General features: G+C 45.6%; 1 protein-coding gene across 6 annotated transcripts in view; it reads right to left on the minus strand.

Annotated features, from left to right (window-relative positions):
* Positions 1–937: 937 nt before the first annotated feature.
* The window catches only part of RNF152 (ring finger protein 152), a 97,046-nt gene continuing 79,555 nt past the window's right edge, over positions 938–18,428 (minus strand). For 4 of the 6 annotated variants that reach the window (XM_082044480.1, XM_082044477.1, XM_082044478.1 and 1 more), the window contains exon 2: positions 938–2,200. In XM_082044480.1, coding sequence (XP_081900606.1) covers positions 1,362–1,973 — 612 coding nt within the window. In that variant the 5' untranslated portion in view covers positions 1,974–2,200 and the 3' untranslated portion in view covers positions 938–1,361. Of the gene's footprint in view, positions 2,201–7,574; positions 7,628–8,343; positions 8,480–9,925; positions 10,050–18,428 lie in introns of those variants that run through there. The other 2 variants (XR_014183230.1, XM_082044479.1) reach the window with 2 other exon arrangements.

Below are 18,428 nucleotides of genomic sequence, written 5' to 3' on the forward strand. Positions count from 1 at the left end.
AGTGAACTGCAAGTGACTGGGGTTTCATGACACTCTCAGCTGGAGGGAGACACTTCCTGTGTATTTTTCAAATCTGTCCTTACAAACACCAACACTTAGAAGACTGAAATGTGGGAAAAGGCTCTGTTATGCTCACCCAGACATTTTGACACCAGGACAGCCACAGTGGTTTAGAAGGGGTAGCCCACCCAGTAGAAGGTTAGGCTGGCCTGGGTTCTCCTCCCTTTACTAGATGATTGCATGTAAGGGTCCTTGGCCTCAGCTGGAATGGTGAGGCTTCCTAGAGCAACTCCTCTGTCACACCATCCATAGGAGCACAATGGCATCTCCAAGGAAAGAGGGAGGTAAAAAAGGCCTAAATTCTTTTAAAACAATTAAGAAAACCCAACCTCTAGAAAAAAAAAAATTAAAAATAAGAACAATTTGCTATCACATCCTTGCAGGAGGAGTCCTAGGACTTCTCATGACCCACTTCTTCACAATGGCTACGAAGTCCAGGTCGCTGGGAAGCCCTGCTGCCAGACTGAAAGCAAAACAGTATGACTAATGTTCACTATTCAAAGCTATCCTTGATGTGAAGCCAGTTAGGCAGAAGTGAGTGTTTTCATTGTATTTTTAGGTATTTCTCCCAGCCCACTTTGCTTCTCTGCTTGGGAGCTCCTTCAAATAGAAGATGCTGGAAGTATCACTTCCCTGTATTTGAAAAAAATGGGGAAAAACAGAGAGGCAAAACCCACACACCACAGAACGACATGATTGCTTGTAAAACATTTCCTTTTAAAAACTATTGTACAACTCCCTAACTTGGTTTAATTAATGTGCAGTTTAAAACATATAAAATGCCTTAAAGCTAAATGATTTCTTGGTTTTACAAGTCTCCCTCCCCCCATTAAAAAAAAAAGCATGGGTGGACTGGCATTGAACACCTGGTACAGAGTTGCGCACCAATTTGCCTTTAATTCTACATGGAGCAGTTTTGATTTTAACCTACTGTGTTTAGAACTCATACCGTATACTTTACAGTATAACCAGCTACATAGATGTCTTTAATCTCTTAACACGATAAGAAAAAAAATCACTGTAAGTCGCAGTCCCTTTGATAAATGATTATGGTGACACATGCAGTCCTCCTCAGAGCCGCTGCCGCCACACACGGGATGTGATTTTCTCCAGTGCTGCCGAGGGGCCTGATGCCACAGGGCCGGGGGCTGCGGCTGGGCCAGCACACTGCTGCCCCGGTGAACAGCGTTCTGCAGTCATTGGGCAAAGCTGCGGTGAATTGTCTCACTCAATATTTCACCTTCATCACCACCACCACCGACCCAACCCAACGCCCCAGGGAGCACACCCTCCTCCCCGGCTCAGCCGCAGGAGATCACCGTGAAGCGCTTGGAAATGCACGACATGTTGTGGAGGACGATGCCCAGGAGAAAGACCAGGACGCAGGCCACCAGGATCACAGTGCAAACTCCCGACCAGGTGGAGCTTTTCACAACGCCTCTGCGGTCCGGCTCCTCTGCTTCCGCCTCGGCAGGGAGGCCGCCCTGCAGCGGCTGCTGCTCCGCCGGGATCGTCACCACTGCCAGGGACTTCTGCTGGCTGCCGGGCAGGAGGCGGCAGCCGATGTCTCCCGGCAGTAGCGCCCTCTCCTTGGACAGGGGCAAAGGCAGCATGTAGCACCCATTGCTGGGGAGTTTGATGAAGACGGGGGTGTGCTCCGAGGTGTGGGGGATTGCAATGACAGCAATCACCTCGGGGTCATCGGGCAGCTGCGACACAGAGTACCCCGGCGGCAGCTTGGTGATCCCGCGGCACCAGGGGCACCGCAGGTCCTTCTGGCTGGTCCTCATCTGCTGCAGGCATACCGAGCAGCAGGTGTGCTTGCAGTCCAGCAGCTTGGGCCGCCGGCGGGGGCTGTAGTAGTTGAAGCAAATCTGGCACTCCAGTAGAGAGTCCTGGGACAGGGTCTCCATGGTGGCCAGCGCAGGGGGGCACGGCCGGCCTCACAATGAGCCTCAGCCCTGCGCTCCACAGACAGGGGCAGCACCCGCCTTCCCTCTGCTTCTCCTCAGGACAGTGCCTGCCCTCCCAGCGTTGCTCCTCAAGGCAGAGCTCGCCTTCCCATCACTTCTCCTCAGGGCAGTGCCGGGCAGCAGCTAGGAAGAGTGCAGGAAAACCTCCAGCCTTAACCTTTCAGCACCTGAGACAAACAAAAATTTGAACGAACAGGTTATTTACAGGAAGCAGCGGGAACAAAATGTCCAGCTAAGTGCAGATAAAAACTAGTGCTGACCTTGTAATCTGCTGGAAGAAACAAATTTGCAACCCTTAACCAGAAAACATCTTCCCACTGGCTTCACCAAACTGCCCAGCAGCAAAGCTACATGTCAGCCATCACTAGATCTCCTTTTGTTTTCTCCCCCAGCTATAAAATCCCCACCAAACCACCAGTCCACCACTCATATTTATACCCGTAACAAGTGAGGCTGTAGTTCACTAAGCAGGTCCTTTAGCATCTACCTCCCACCATATTTTCAGCCCTTCCTGCACCTTAACAATTGTTCTCATTTAATCCTTTAAACCGCTGAGGATTTTTAGCTATTTGGCTCAACTGCTAAGTCTGCATGAAAGGTAAGGAAAAGAATGAAAAAGAAAGAAAAAATATGTTTAAACAGATGCATTTCCACAGGCTCCTGAACTGATGCCTGTGCATGAATGAGCAACCAAGTAACTATACTCATATGCCCACATCTGCACACAACCAAAACGAATGGCATGGTTTCCAATCAAGCTGTTGGCCTGGTTATGCAAGCCATTTGTTGCACATGGCCCTCTGAAACATACATCTTCTCACCAATGAAAACTTTACTCAAGACAAAAGACTCTGTTTAGAACCAGGATCGCCAAATACCATGGAAATCAATTTGTTAATGCACTGAATTAAAGGCAACTTGTTACTAGACTTCACAGAATCACACAGAATCTCAGAATATTAGGGCTTGGAAAGGACCTCAAAAGATCACCTAGTCCAATCCCCCTGCCGGAGCAGGAACAGCTAGATGAGGCTACACAGGAATGTGTCCAGGCGGGTTTTGAATGTCTCCAGAGTAGGAGACTCCACAACCTCCCTGGGCAGCCTGTTCCAGTGCTCTGTCACCCTCACTGAGAAGAAGTTTCTTCTCAAACTTAAGTGGAACCTCTTGTGTTCCAGTTTGAACCCATTACCCCTTGTCCTATCATTGGTTGTCACCAAGAAAAACCTGGTTCCATCCTCATGACACCCACTCTTTACATATTTATAAACATTAACGGGGTCACCTCTCAGTCTCCTCCAAGCCACAGAGACCCAGCTCCCTCAGCCTTTCTTCATAAGGGAGATGCTCCACTCCCTTCATCATCTCCGTGGCTCTGCGCTGGACTCTCTCCAGCAGTTCCCTGTCCTTCTTGAGCTGAGAGGCCCAAAACTGGACACAATATTTCAGATGTGGTCTGACCAGGGCAGAGTAGAGGGGAAGGAGAACCTCTCTCGACCTACCTGCCATTGGCCTTCCTGGCCACAAGAGCACTGTGCTGGCTCATGGTCATCCTGCTGTCCACCAGGACCCCCAGGTCCCTTTTCCCTACACTGCGCTCTAATAGGTCATTCCCCAACTTATACTGGAACCTGGGGTTGTTCCTGCCCAGATGCAAGACTCTACACTTGCCCTTGTTATATTTCATTACATGTTTCCCGCCCAACTCTCCAGCCTGTCCAGGTCTCGCTGGATGGCAGCACAGCCTTCTGGCGTGTCAGCCGCTCCTCCCAGCTTGATGTCACCAGCAAACTTGCTGATAGTACACTCTATTCCCTCGTCCAAGTCACTGATTAATATATTGAATAGTTCTGGTCCCAGTACCGACCCTTGAGGGACTCCACTAGATACAAGCCTCCAACTAGACTCTGTCCCATTGACCATGATTCTCTGGCTTCTTTCCTTCAGCCAGTTCCCCATCCACCTCACTACCCGATCGTCCAGACCGCACTCCCTCAGTTTAGCTGTAAGGATGCTGTGGGAGACTGTGTCAAATGCTTTACTAAAATCAAGATAGACCACGTCTACTGCTTTGCCACCATCTATCCACCTGGTTATGTCCACATAAAAGGCTATGAGGTTGGTTAAGCATCTCCTTGGTGAAGCCATACTGACTGCCCCTAATTACATTCTTATCCTTGATATGCCTTAAGATTGCTCCAAGGATAAGTTGTTCCATCACCTTCCCAGGGACAGAGGTGAGGCTGACCAGTCTATAGTTACCCAGGTCCTCCTTCTTGCCCTTTTTGAAGACTGGAGTGACATTTGCTTTCCTCCAGTCCTCAGGCACCTCTCCCATTTCCCACGACTTAGCAAAGATGATGGAGAGTGATCTAGCAATGACCTCAGCCAGCTCCCTCAGCACCCATAGGTGCATCCCACCTGGACCCATGGATTTATGGACGTCCAGATTGCTTAATTGCTCCCTAACCCAGTCCTCATCAAACGAAGCAAACTCCTCCATTGTCCTGACATCCGTTGCGGCCTCGGCGGTACGGGGCTCCTCAGGACAGTCTCTGGCAGAGTAGACAGAGACAAAGAAGGCATTCAGTAACACTGCCTTCTCTGTATCTTCTGCCACCAGGGCACCCACCCCACTCATCAGTGGGCCTACATTGCCTCTAGTGTTAGTTTTATCTGCTACGTATTTGAAGAAGCTCTTCCTGCTGTCCTTGACCCCTCTCGCCACGTTTAATTCTAAGGAGGCCTTCACTTTCCTGGTTGCCTCCCTACACCCTCTGACAACAGCCTTATATTCATCCCAAGTGGCCAGCCCCTCCTTCCATGATCTATAAACTTTCCTCTTCCACTTGAGCTTACGCAGCAGTTTCCCTGTTTAACCATGCAGGTTTCCTAGCTCCCTTCCTTGACTTCCTATGTGTCGGGATTCTCTGATCTTGTGCCTGGTAGAAGCAGCCCCTGAACACTAACCAACTATCTTGGGCCCCTTTACCTTTAAATACCCTTTCCCATGGGATTTCCCCTAGCAATTCCTTGAAAAGGCCAAAGTTTTCCCTACTGAAGTCCAGGGCTGCAATTCTGCTTGGTATTCTGTTCCTGACACATGAGATCCTGAACTCCACCATCTCATGGTTGCTGCAGACATGGCAGCCCTCAGTCTTTACCACTTCAACCAGACCCTCCTTGTTAGTGAGGATGAGATCCAGCAGTGCACGTCTCCCAGTTGGCTCCTCCACCATTTGCATCAGAAAGTTATCATCAATGCACTGGAGCAACCTCCTAGACTGTGGCTGGTTGGCTGAGTAGTCCTTTCAGCGAACGTCAGGGAAGTTAAAATCCCCCACAACAACCAGGACCTGTGACTGTGAGGCTGCTCTCAGCTGTCTGTAGAAGGCCTCATCAACTTCCTCACCCATTTATGGACTGAATTCTATTCCATCCCACATTGGCACCCAAAAATGGAAGGAGGGAAGAGAAAATCACTTGCGCCACAAACTCTTTTACCAGCTGTCCCAAGGCCTTGAAAACTTTCTTCATTCCCCTCAGACTGCAGGATGCAGCTTCCTCCCCATCTGTCTGGAAGATCAGCAGTGGGTAGTAGTCTGTTGGGTGCACCAGGATGGGGAGCATCCTGGTGATGTCCCTGATGCAGGATCCTGGTAGACTACAAACTTCCCTACAATGAGAGTTAACTCTGCATATTGGGCCCTCCGTCCCCCTCAGAAGGGAATCGCCTACTACAATTACCCTTCTCTCTTTCTTATCTGAGCTGGTCTTGAGGTGTGGAGTCAATTGCGTCTTCCTATGTGACCTTGTAGACGGGCCTTGCACCACATCCTCACCTACCTCTTCTTCAAGATCCTGGGCCTCAAACCTATTACACAGGGGCATCTGGGGAAGCAAAGCAGGTAGGGAGCGGGGTTGCCTGTGACGCCGAACTGGAACTCGCTTCCAACCCTCCTTATCTTTTCGGTCCCCTATCTCTGCCCAACAGCAACAGGGCAGGTGCTGTCTTGGGTCTCCCCCTTCTGCCTGACAGACTTACTCTAAACTATTTGCCTTGTTCTAAATTATTCATTATAAAGAGATTCTTCACATTTCCCCCACTTATTTCTTATAGTTATTCAAAATAAGCTGCTGTGTTTACTTTCACAGTGAGTTGTTTAGCTTTGTTTGATTTTGGTCACTCCAACACACGATAAATATGTAGGTGCGACATTTTTACAGCTTTCTACCTTGCCTTCCTTGCTGTATTTGAAGAAGTATCAGCCAGAATCCACATCCAGAGAACACAATAAAGCAAGCCCAAAATACTTGCATGGTGACCTTTGATCTTATCTTATTGCAATGTTATACCCAAAACAGAGTTAACACCTGAGGACCACAGCTGTCAGCAGACTTTTTCCCTTCCATAGAAATATTTCTTGCTCTTCCCTATGGATCACTGCAATGAGGCTGCAACATGTTAATCAATGGGTGACATCACTAAACCAGAAATAACATAGTTCAAGAAGAGAAGGCAGGCACAGACATGGGATTTGCAATGCAGGACAACCCTCTGGAGCACACTGTCCCATATCCTGCTTCTGGCAGTTACCAGTGTTTGAACAGGGAAAACAAAATACACGTCATCTCTTCGGATACTAACAACTGATATCAACGACATCAGCGGAACTGGCCCTGCTGCTGATTTTGTAACAGCAGCAGATTTTGGCTCACAAGGCGCTTCAGCAAACACACAGTGACAATCCTGACTCAGGAGGGAGCAGGGGCTGCAGTTATGAAGGCAGGAGCTTGTGAAACATGGGCAATGGCACGTGCCTGAACAGCACTTTCGGGATGCTCTGCCTGGAGGAGGCACAGAGGCCACTGCTGGGAGAGACCCCCACCAGCATGAAGCTAGTACAGGTCCATCCAGCACCTGCTCCACACCAGCACCATATTACACATGGTGTTAACAGATACTCTATAGAATCACAGAATGGTTGGGGTTGGAAGGGACCTCTGGAGAACATCTATTCCAACCCACCTGCTAAAGCAGATCACAGCGGAGTGTGTCCAGGTGGGTTCTGAATGTCTCCAGAAGGAGACTCCACAACCTCTCTGGGCAGCCTGCTCCAGGGCTCTGGCACCCTCCAAGACAAGACGTTTCTCCTTGTGTTTAGGTGGAACCTCCTGTGTTTCAGCCTGTGGCCATTGGCCCTCACCCTGTTGTTGGGCACCACTGAAAATCGCCCCTAATTGTCTTTGCAGCACTGTGCTGGACTCTCGAGTAATTCCTTGTCTTTCTTAAACTGGGGAGCCCAGAACTGGACACAGTACTCCAGATGCAGCCTCACCAGGGCAGAGAAGAGCTGGAGGAGAACCTCCCTTGACCTGCTGGCCGTGAGTGCAGATGGAACTCAATGCTGCAGCAGATTGGGCTGCGCATACACCAACCCTGTGCAGGCCGCACCGAAGAAAAGTGGGAGAAATTGAGTAGAGATTTAAATCTTCTTTATCCTCTCCTTCCTCTTACTGTCTCCGTGCCACTACGGCACAGGCAAGCACAAGGGAAGACTGTCAGAAAGGGTTATTAAATGACTTTGGAGTACCTAAGAGAGAAAAACAAAGAGAGCTATCCACAATGTTAGGCAACTCCTGGCTGAAAAACACTAAGAGACAAAGGTCAGATTAGAAATTAGTTATAGGAACTCAGAAGGGAATCACTGGAGCCATCAGATCCAGTTTTCAGCCACGAGCAACCCAGCGGTTTTGTATTTTGCGCAGAAGTAACCATACAAAATCTTCACAGTTAGGCACCACCCAAGCCAAACATTACAAGTCAAACATTACAAGAGGCAACTGTCATCTACTATATCTACAAATCTATCCAAAAAAACCCAGGTATAACAATACTGCAGTATTATTATGAGAAAAAGCCCCAATGTCTGGAAATTCAGAAGGTAAGGCTTATGTTTAAAAATAGAGTGGAAGCACTCCTTCTGCAGATGTATATCAGTATCTCTGCATAGAAGCTCTGCCCTCCACATTTTGGATGTCAACGACTGACTGAGGAAGTTCTCCAATCTCATTTAGCTGTCACCCACAATCATCTCTCTCCACTTAAAGTGCTGAAGGTAAACCAGTTTCTATTGATGTGAATGTGATTGGGATCAAGATCATTTTTCTGACCTCAGATCCTTGTCCAGGTGTCACATACTCATGTGCTATCAAGCCACTCATCCCTGTCCCAGTGACAGGGTAAAAGATCAGTGCTAGGAGAGAATGACATGAGGTATTCAGAACTGCAGAAGAAAACAGAAGTCACCTCCAGGCAAACAGCACCCTAAGGAAAAAGAACATCCATCCCAAGGAGAAGGTCTCGGTTGCTTTGAACGCTAAGTAATGCTGTGAAGAATTTCTCCAGGAGGTCAGAGTTTTAAAGCACTAGTGTAATCTGCAATCTATAGGAAGAAAAAGGAAAAGAACAGAGACACATTAAAAGATTAAGATAAAGCTTACCACCTACATGACATACATTGTTCAGAACCTGTAAATATAGTCGCAACCCCATTTTGACCTGGTGCTGAATCAAAGAAACAGTCACTTCCAACTGTGTGTCTTGAAGTTACTTTTTTCTTTTCCTTTCCTTTTTATTTTTTTTTTCTTTTTCCCAAAAGAACAACTATAAACATTATTTCAAGTGACAAGGTTGCATTGTGCATATTCCTACACTGAATTATGACATTTGTTACTTTCCAAAAATGTCTCATATTTAATGATCGGAGGTGTATTTTGACAGATCAGTAGTAACAACAGGTGAGCAGAGAGGTTAGCATGATTCCTTCAGCATACGTCTAAAGACAAGTTAAAGAGTAGCCACAGTCATCTAACCCCTTGGCCTTTGCTGACACTGCCTTGTGCAAAGGTTGAATATGAAGCTTCATGGGAGCAACGTCACTTTATTCTCAATCGTATGTACTGAAAGCCCCACAACCCTCCTAAATTCTGCCACAGATCAATTTGGGGGATAAAAGAAAGTCAAGCCATCATCTAGAGTCAAACTGCATAATATCTATTGGATTCATTTTGTAATACATAGTTTGGAAGGAAAAAAGCCACAGGAGCTCTCTCAGTATTTCTCTACCACTTCACTTTAATAACTATGCCAAGATTTAATACTGCAGCAGTCCTCCGCTTGGAATGGGGACTGAATTCCATACCAGTCAGGGGTACTGAGCCATCACAGGTGAGCACCTTGCTCAACACTTACTCAGACTGGACTCTTCCCAGGGCTTTAAGCACCAAGACCAAGAGGCAGCTAGGCTGCACGTGAGGGCGTGGCTGAGGTCAGCGTCAGCCAAAAACATTTTTTCCTCATTATTTGCCCTTGTCACTCAGTGACAGCAAAGAGGGCGAGGGGACTGTTGACAGGAAAATGGGGTGCAGGGGGAAGAATTGGAAAAGACTGTCAGGGATAGCTGTAGGTCCCTGCAAGAGAGACAGCGTATGTCTGTGTGGATAGAGAGATGCATGTCAAAGGGAGGGCTGGGGAATGTGACAGTGAAACCACCCACACAGACAAAAGCAACTGCAGCTGCGAGTAGTGACTCTGCCCGGCACAAACCTGATAGCAGCTCGAAGCTCTTCAGGGCTGAGATCTAACTAGTAACACAAATAAAAACTAACTGGGTATGAAAACCCACAAACGCCAAAACTCCAACATCATAAATGTACAGCAGAAGCAAAGGAAGCAAGAAGAGAGAGGCCTTGCAAAGCAGCACCAGGAGACCTCTCTGCCTCTCCCACACGCTCTTCCCCTTGCTGTGGGTCTGCCCAACATCCACAGGGCTGCCACTGGCCGGCGGGACAAGAGATCCGCAAGCTGTTACAGAGACCCAGGGAGGAACCTGCAGTTCTGATGAGTCCTGCAGCAGAAGATCAAGGTACAGCTGGGTGGCTGAGAGCACGGCACAAAGGTCCTCCTTGCAGATTTGGGCTGCCCTCTGTACAAGCCAGTTTTTAAGATTTGAGAAATGATCGTGTGACTCGAGCAATAAACGTCTGGAGAAAAAGAAAAACAACAGGTGTTTCAGCTGTTTGTCAATCAGGCCATCTGTTCTGCTGGTACCTTATAGGAGGCCACAGCAGAGACCCAAGCTCCCTTTTTTCAGGTGAGCAGGAAGGAAGGAGGCCAGGAATGCCAAGGCATCAGCTTCCTACTCCCCAAGAAGGGGGGAGGGGCATTTGTTGCATTATTGGAGTTCATAGCTTCCCAGTACAATGTAGGGAGGTGCTGCAGGAGGTGAACAGATGAAGGTTGTGGCAGCTTGTGGACCACAGCTACAAACATCAAGTGGGAGAAGAAAGCGCAGGTTTGCTGCAGAGAAAGCTCTGCACAAACCCTAACTATAAAGTGGTCCCCAACGGGCCAGATCAGAAAATACAACTATTTTTGGAACCCAGTGCAAAGAAAGACACTGAACATCCATGACGGGAACTGGACTACAAGACAGAGAAGAAAATATTGGCAAATCCTTCCCTATTGACGTAATATTTTTTTCTATGTAAGGACAACCCCAGTGGTACTAAGCAATGGAAACCACAGACTTGGAAGAGCTACAGCCTCCACTGGAGAACTCAGAACTATCTTCACACACACTTCCTAACTTATTAGGACTCTATACTAACTTGAAAGCCCCAAGTCTATACTTTCATGATGTCTGTGGAATCCAATACCATTCACAGAAGATTAAACATCATCTCACATTTTTAAAGACTGGCTCTGAGGCATGCTGATGTACTTAGCTGATCACTGAAAGAAAGCCTCAAAAACTTTGCACAGACCTATGCATGTATTTCAGGCATGTTCTTGCTGTACAGCAAGGTTAGCAAGACTCTCGGCAAGGAAGTGCACTGATGATACTTCACCTTTCTCAAGGAAGATTCATTACGTAAACTCCCCAAACACATTAAGAATTCTTTGACAGTATTACCAAGTATGTATGATTTATGATGAAGAAAAATGCGTTCATTTCAGGTGCCCTTAGGCTGGAAAGGAGATGGGGGTGGGGAAGGTACTGCTCTCAACAGGGAAACTAATTGCAAGAATCATCTGCCCACAGATATTGAAGGAAATGTGTGCTAAAGTAGCTTCAAACTGATAGTGAGCAGGAAGGAACATATTTAATATTTGGAAGCATTTCTGCTACAAAATTGAGCACCTGTGTATGTTTTCAACAAATTCATGTTTGGACAAATCCCACTGGGGCTGTTGCAAATGCCAAGGACGTATTACCTGATTTCCCCTGAATAACCTTCACTAAATGATCCTATTTATTTTTAGGCTGTTCTATAGCACTAATTACCATAGTAACTGAGAACGGCACAATTAATTAATTTATTCATCACAACACCCTTGTTAAGAGAGAGGTATTATCATCATTATATCCTTTCATCATGTAAGAAAAGAAGTGCTGAGGGACAAAGCAGTTGGTCCAAGGTCATGCAACACCATCCATATTGCCTCAAAGCTCTTGGACAACTTCAGCACAGCTGCACTTTTCACCTCATGAGCCACCAGGCGTAAGTGACAGGTTCTGGACAGATTCTTTTTTTTCTCAACAGTGAATCAACAAAGCTCAGAAAAACACCTGTTTCTTCCCATCTCCAACAGCTGGCAGGATCTCCATGGTATGCCTGAGATTTTTTGTGGCTCTCATTGAACATATCAGCTTTTCCACAAACCATGAAAATCACAAGAACTTGTGATCCAGAAGTTAAAGCACCTCCATGGACACAGTTCATCCATCATGTAGATTACAACTGACAGACTGTATACATTCTGAAGGACATAAAGCTAACAATACGACAACAAAGTTAATCCATTCTTCTCTCCAGAATTATTACACCTATTTTCCAGGCACCTTCTTCTATGTCAGGCAGCCCACACCCACCACCCTTTCCATTTAGTTATTCACAACTGCACACGAAAATTGCAGAACGGGAGTGTTTTAATTTGGCCAAATCTTTAGCCACTGCAAGTTGGCATTGATCCTTCAGCTTTAGCCCAGCCCTTGCCAAGATGAGAATCAGGTATACACATTCCCAAATGCATAAAGCCACATAAAACAGAGCTGAGTGAAACTGTGATATATGAGTCTACAACATGCTATGAACCAGCACCAGGGGATCCATGCCGATGGAATCTGCTCTAGATGATCTCAACAGCACTGCAGCTGTCCTGCCTCCCATCCCTCTGGCAGCTGAGCCAGCGGAGGTGGATCACAAAAAGGAGCCGAGTTGCAAGGTATCGTCCCACAACATTTACCTTAGAAATTGTCACCAGCCAGCCCTAGCAACAGACAGAAAGTTCACCTGAAGAAAGGTAACTAGATGCAGAAGTTTACATTTTGGGAGCAAAAACAGATCAGGTGGAAACACCAGCCTTTGGTGTTCATAGAAAACAGAGAGAGACTCACATGCCGCTGGTTGTTCCATCTCATGTCATCAGCTGCGCTGCTTCCTCCTTTTATCTGCAAACTTTGACACGTCCACATTCCCTGGCTCCAAAGACCTTATTTTGGTCAAATATGACCAGGATAAGCTGCACTTTGTTCCAACAGCAAACACTACTAATCACCTGCAACGTGCCAGGTCAGCAAACAACGGGTACAGTTTCTTACTGCTGAGTCAAAACAGCACAGCCACGTTCATCACACAGTTTCACGCAAGGTGCTTTATGATTGAGAAACACTATTTGAAATCAGAATATTCCACAGAAATTATTCAGACATGCAGGGACAAAAAGCAGACAGCTTTCCTTTCCACCCAGCCTGACCTGCTCCTCACCAGCCCAACTCTGACCATCTGCAGGTTTTTGACAAGGTCACTTGTCAAGCTCCTCCAGAGCTACTTTTCCCCACCATCTCCTGGGCTCTCTCCAGCCTGGCAGAGCCCTGGGGACCCCCGGGTGCAGCTCTGCCCCCAGAGAAGGAGTGCGAAGATAGTCCTAATCACTTCTGCTGTCCCTAAGTCCTAGTGCTTCTCTTCCTGCATGAGGGGTGCACTGACAGGATTAGAGACCTGACTGTGGTCCTAAGACATCCCAAATCTGAAAATTTCCCTGCAGAGGATATTGAAAGGTTCCCTCCCAATTTGCAAATAAGCAAAATCTCCAGCGGTCAAAGAAAGCATCCCAAGGGATAGTGCTCATTCCTACCGCCCACTCTGAGCACAACACTTGCAGGGCCATTAGCACTTCTTCAGTTTTGCTAGCTCTTAATTAGGCCTGACTGACTCCTAAACCCCAGGGTGAGAGGAATTAAAAGCCACAGTTTTTCCCCTACCAAGTGAGAGACCTATTTGTCATTCAAACTGACATCAGGAGGAATGAGGGTGGGAAGAGTGGCATGAAAAGAAATCTACCTCTCGCCCCCAGAATAAGTAGTTAATTATGATCAGGATATAAGGAGCAGGTAGTTGGCAAAGCGGATCTAGAAGTTGCTTCCCGAACTTAAAGTCACAGTTTAAATCACTAAGGCCAAAACGCCACAACCTTACAGGAGGAGCTTCGCCCAAGCAAAAGGGAAACCTATGAGTGTTAAACTCACCCTCTGTAACAGCTGTTAAATGCAATGCAACATCTTCTTTCCAAGATATTTTCATTTATGACAACATGACAGAATTCTGTGGCATTCAAAATGCTGAGAGAGGCATGAAGCACCTGATCACTTAAATGACAAATTTTGCTCTCCTATTAGAGCTTCATGCTTCATCTGCCATTGATAGAATTTGCCTGATACCTGAAGATAAACTTAATTAAAATACTCTTCCCTCCCTCCCCTGAGGATTTGGTATTAGACTTACAAAATACACCATAAAAAAAAAAAAAGTCATTTTAAATAAATCTCAAATGCAGACGTTTCTCACTGATACAGGTCAGTGAGCAATTGAGTGACTGAGTTTGAATTAGTGCATTAAGACACCAATCTATAATTACAGGAGAGAGTGCTACAGCCCTCTGAGGTCACTGAGTGGGTTTTGATAAAACTAGGTCAAAACCTACCTGCCCATGGGCCCAAACAGAGGAGGAGAGAAAGGAATCCATCCTCACACGTTCATACATTGCCTATACGGTGCAAAAAACTGAAAACTCAATTTCACACCTACCACAGGAAACAGAAATCCTTCAAATGAGTTTTTAATTGTCACATATCTGCTTTGTGGTCCCACCTTGTATGCCCCATCTGCTTAACACGCTCTGCACTCACCCAGCACAGCTGCCTGAGGACGTGATTCTGAGACCCTCATCACCACACGGTTGCTCTCAAGGTTTGCTAGTATGGTTTGCGGTTTGTTTTGTCTGGTTGTGGGAAGGGGTTGTTTCTTTTTATGCTTTAGAAGAAAAGAAAGAAACAAAAAAAGGCAACAGAGGGGAATCAAAATAATTAATCTTTTCACATTGAAATAGATGGGATTAAGAAACTGGAAAATATTTTTTAGAAGCCACAAAACGTAAGGAAATTCTCTTATTTCATAGGCCATAAAAATGCAGAATAAGGTTTGAAGGAGAATTAAATGGTGGGGAGGGGAAGCTTTTTTTATCTCTTTACCTTTCTCCTGAAATCAGATAAGTAGGCAGCGCAAGGGAGTAAAGTCCCCTGTTTATCAAGAGAAAAGGTGTAACAGATGCCCTAACACAGAATAACCACTTCCAAGAGCTTATCCTCACAAGAGAGTGGAAGATAACCAACCAATATACTTCCTCAAGGTCAACTGCTATGTCATTTCTTAATGCAGACAAATGGTGATCTTCATGCATTTTCAGTTTCTGATAAGCACTACAGCTACTCCAGGTCATGGCACTGGTCATCCTGGTTTGCAGACTACACCAAAAGGGACTGGAACAGGTCCAAAAGCTCCTTTCTTATAGGAAGCTAATCATTCACCCTGTAACACTCTGTCTGCTAGTAATATTAATACCACCCTCACTTCCTGAATTTTGGGAACAGTCCAACTCTCACTGCAAATATGGATCACAAGCACAGTTAGACCAAACCTGAACTGCATATATATTGATGATTTCCCATTTTGTGATTTATCTCTCTGTCTTTATACCAGCAAAAGCCTCCAAAAGAGATTTACCAGGCTATATTGGGTAAATAATTCCTTCCAATACTTTTCCAAACCCCATGTTTCTACCTGTGACAATAAACAATCCACAAGCCCCAGTTCAAACAAGTTGCAAAGTGCATGGCCTGACATTAGCCTCAGAAGTTAACGGGATGACACAAACTCTTGAGGTCAGTTGCACATTTACGTACTTTACACACTATCCATTAACACAACCAACACAGAACCAACATCAGCAGCCACAGGCAGATCAAGGTCATCTCTATGTGCAGATGCCTCTGCTTCCCCTACACCACCCTGAAAATGTGTGACCTGAGGAAACAACCCAGCCTTCCCAAAACAGCTGTAACTAAAACAAGTGGCCCGACATTATGACTTGAAGCCCCAGTACCACCAGGGAAACTTTCAGACCAGTGGTGAGACAACGAACAGACACCAGGAAAGGCTCCCAGCTCTCTCCTTCATGCCTACAGACTGGGGCATGCCCACGACAGAAACAAGACGACTCCCACAGACGGACTTTAGGAGGAAGCTTAGAAGAGAGCGAGGGGATTTGCATGGAGTTTCTCACATGAACAAGCACCATTTGCAGACAAAAGCAGTCTTGCAGATAAGCAATGTGGTGTTCTTGACTGTGATGACCATAATCCAGGTTAGCACCACCCCAACCCTCTCCGGTGGGCTGAGATGAATCACAGTTCTGGGAGACTGAGCTCAAAGCTGCAGAGCTGGTAGCCCCTCTGCTCTGGCAGCCACGCTGTTTTCAGACCAGCACTGGCTGCTCAAACACTCAGGCACAGGAGGATAAACTATTCATGCCAATATTATGTAAAATCTACTGTCGCTTTCCTTCATGATGACAGTATTTGATTCCAAGAGCCCCTCACATTCTGTAGCTGCAAGAAGTTTTATCAGACCTGCCAAGCGTCGTCAGGTTGTATTTCATTCTTTACAATGAGTTTCAAATTCGGGCCAGACATCACCATCATACCTCTGCCAGTCAAAGTTTGGCTGCTTTTGAAACATGCTGGTGTGAAAATACCCTCCACTTGGCAGCACTTAACTAACAGTATATGGCATTTTTGCTGTATGAAGGAGTGCAAATGCTCAGAAAGGACTGTGTTATGCCACATGGGAGCAAAACAAACAAAAGGAAGCAAACTGTTTTACCTCTCAATTTTGAGCCTAGTTCTGTGGTCCTTGCAATGTAACAGTAGAACAAACTTAGAAAAGATAATTAGCATAATATTGCTAATGCTCACAACTTCATCACCATCCCGATAGTACACAGTGATGGCGAGTCCTAGGCTCACAGGAACATGGCCAATGAATTCAGACCTCAGTAAAAGAAAGCTGCTAGCCCCATTTTTTTCTGAAGAAAAGCCTGAAAACATGAACTTCAGAAGCCCCAAATCCCAGTTAGGTAGAACCCTGTAAACTTCCATTTCTGTGTTGCAAGCCAGTCTCATGATTTCTGCATGTGAGTTAGAGCTAACCAAAGAAATGTAGTCTAAAGGTGAACAATCTCATTGGCAGTTTCAGATCAAATTAAGCAAATACTTTCTCCTTAGGCAAAAACAATCATTTCCATTAAAATGTCAGGTCATTTCAGCTTTCATTTCAGTTTAACTGTTTTCTTTCAGAAGAATAAACTTATACAAAGTTAACACAAAGGCCAAATATGACTTTTCATAGTGACTCTGGCACAATTTTTCTTCTGATGTGGCCAGCCACCGAGTGAGCCAGAAGTATCTTTTACATCACTCTACTGCTGAATGTGGAATGCTTAAGTCTAGCAATACACCATGATTTCTTTTTCTTTCCTAGTCTAGCAAAAGCAAATGAGATAAATAGACTGCAACTATCAGCAGTAGTTTGATAGCAGTATATTTACAAATACAGTTATTCAGATTTTTTGGCTGTTGACTTAAAAAAAAAAAAAATCACAACATGGGGCGTTTTCATAGAATCATTTTGGTTGAAGAGACCCTCAGGATCATCAAGTCCAACCATAACCTAACTCTGTCACCAAACCATGTCCCTAAGAACCTCATTTCTACATCTTTTAAACCCCTCCAGGGATAGTGACTCAACCACTCCCCTGGGCAGCCTGTTCCAGTGCCTGACAACCCTTTCCATGAAGAATTTTTTCCTAATATCCAATCTAAGCCTCTCCTGGCGCAACTTGAGGCCATTTCCTCTTGTCCTATCACTTGCTACTTAGGAGAAGAGACCAACACCCTCCATGCTACAACCTCCTTTCAAGGAGTTGCAGACAGCGATCAGGTCTCCCCTCAGCCTCCTCTTCTCCAGGCTAAACAGCCCCAGTTCCCTCAGCCGCTCCTCATCAGACTTGTGCTCCAAATTCTTCACCAGCCTCATCGCCCTTCTCTGCACAAGAGACAAATTTTCCACAGACAACTCACATTTCATGACATGACTGAAGCCTGAAGAGGACTATGTGGTTGATAGGATTAATGGTTTTTACATGCATGTCTTGCTAAAGAGCTAAAGAAACTTACTTTGAAAGGGCAGGTGGTTCAGGGCTTTCTTAAATAGTCTCAAGAGTACATCCCAAAATCATTAATCACTTTTAAAAACTTAGATATGCTTCACCACATATTTCCAACATGTATTCCACATAGCATCACACTGAATAGCAGGTATGAACCAAAGAGATGCTCTAGGGACTGATAAAAGAAAGAAAAGGCTAGAAGTCTGTGTTGCCAGTCTAGAAATTGCTGTATTGGAAGAGATGATCTAATTGGACACAGTGTGCATATACACAGCTTTATACATCTATGCAGGATTTCACCAGATTCCACTCAATTGAGGTCTTTATTCCATTTTTCTTATAGTATTCTGTGTGCTCTACAGTGGTGCGCTGAACACAGGAAACATCAATGTACACAAACAAACCGATGCCAAAGGAACCACAATGACTCAGGCCCATTGAGGATTTGGCCCATAGACAGAAAATCAATGTTACAAAACAGATTCAAAAAATACCTCTTTTCTACTGCCAAAACAAGTTCTCAACTAGAATGAAAAAAAAAAAAAAATCAGCTCTGGACCCAGATTTGCATTGTGCCACAAACTACAACATCCTTGCCTTTCCAGTCAAAAGGTTTTCAGAATTATTTAGTTTACTGACATCACTGTTACTTTTTCGAGCTGGGTCAGTGTTTTCCTAACTTTTGCTTAAGTGACTACACTGTCAGGTGGCTTTCACTTTAATGATTACTGCTTCAAAAAGCAAACAAACACACTCTCTTTTTA

This window comes from Streptopelia decaocto (genome assembly GCF_964273445.1).
Source record: "Streptopelia decaocto genome assembly, chromosome: 2".
NCBI lineage: Eukaryota > Metazoa > Chordata > Aves > Columbiformes > Columbidae > Streptopelia > Streptopelia decaocto.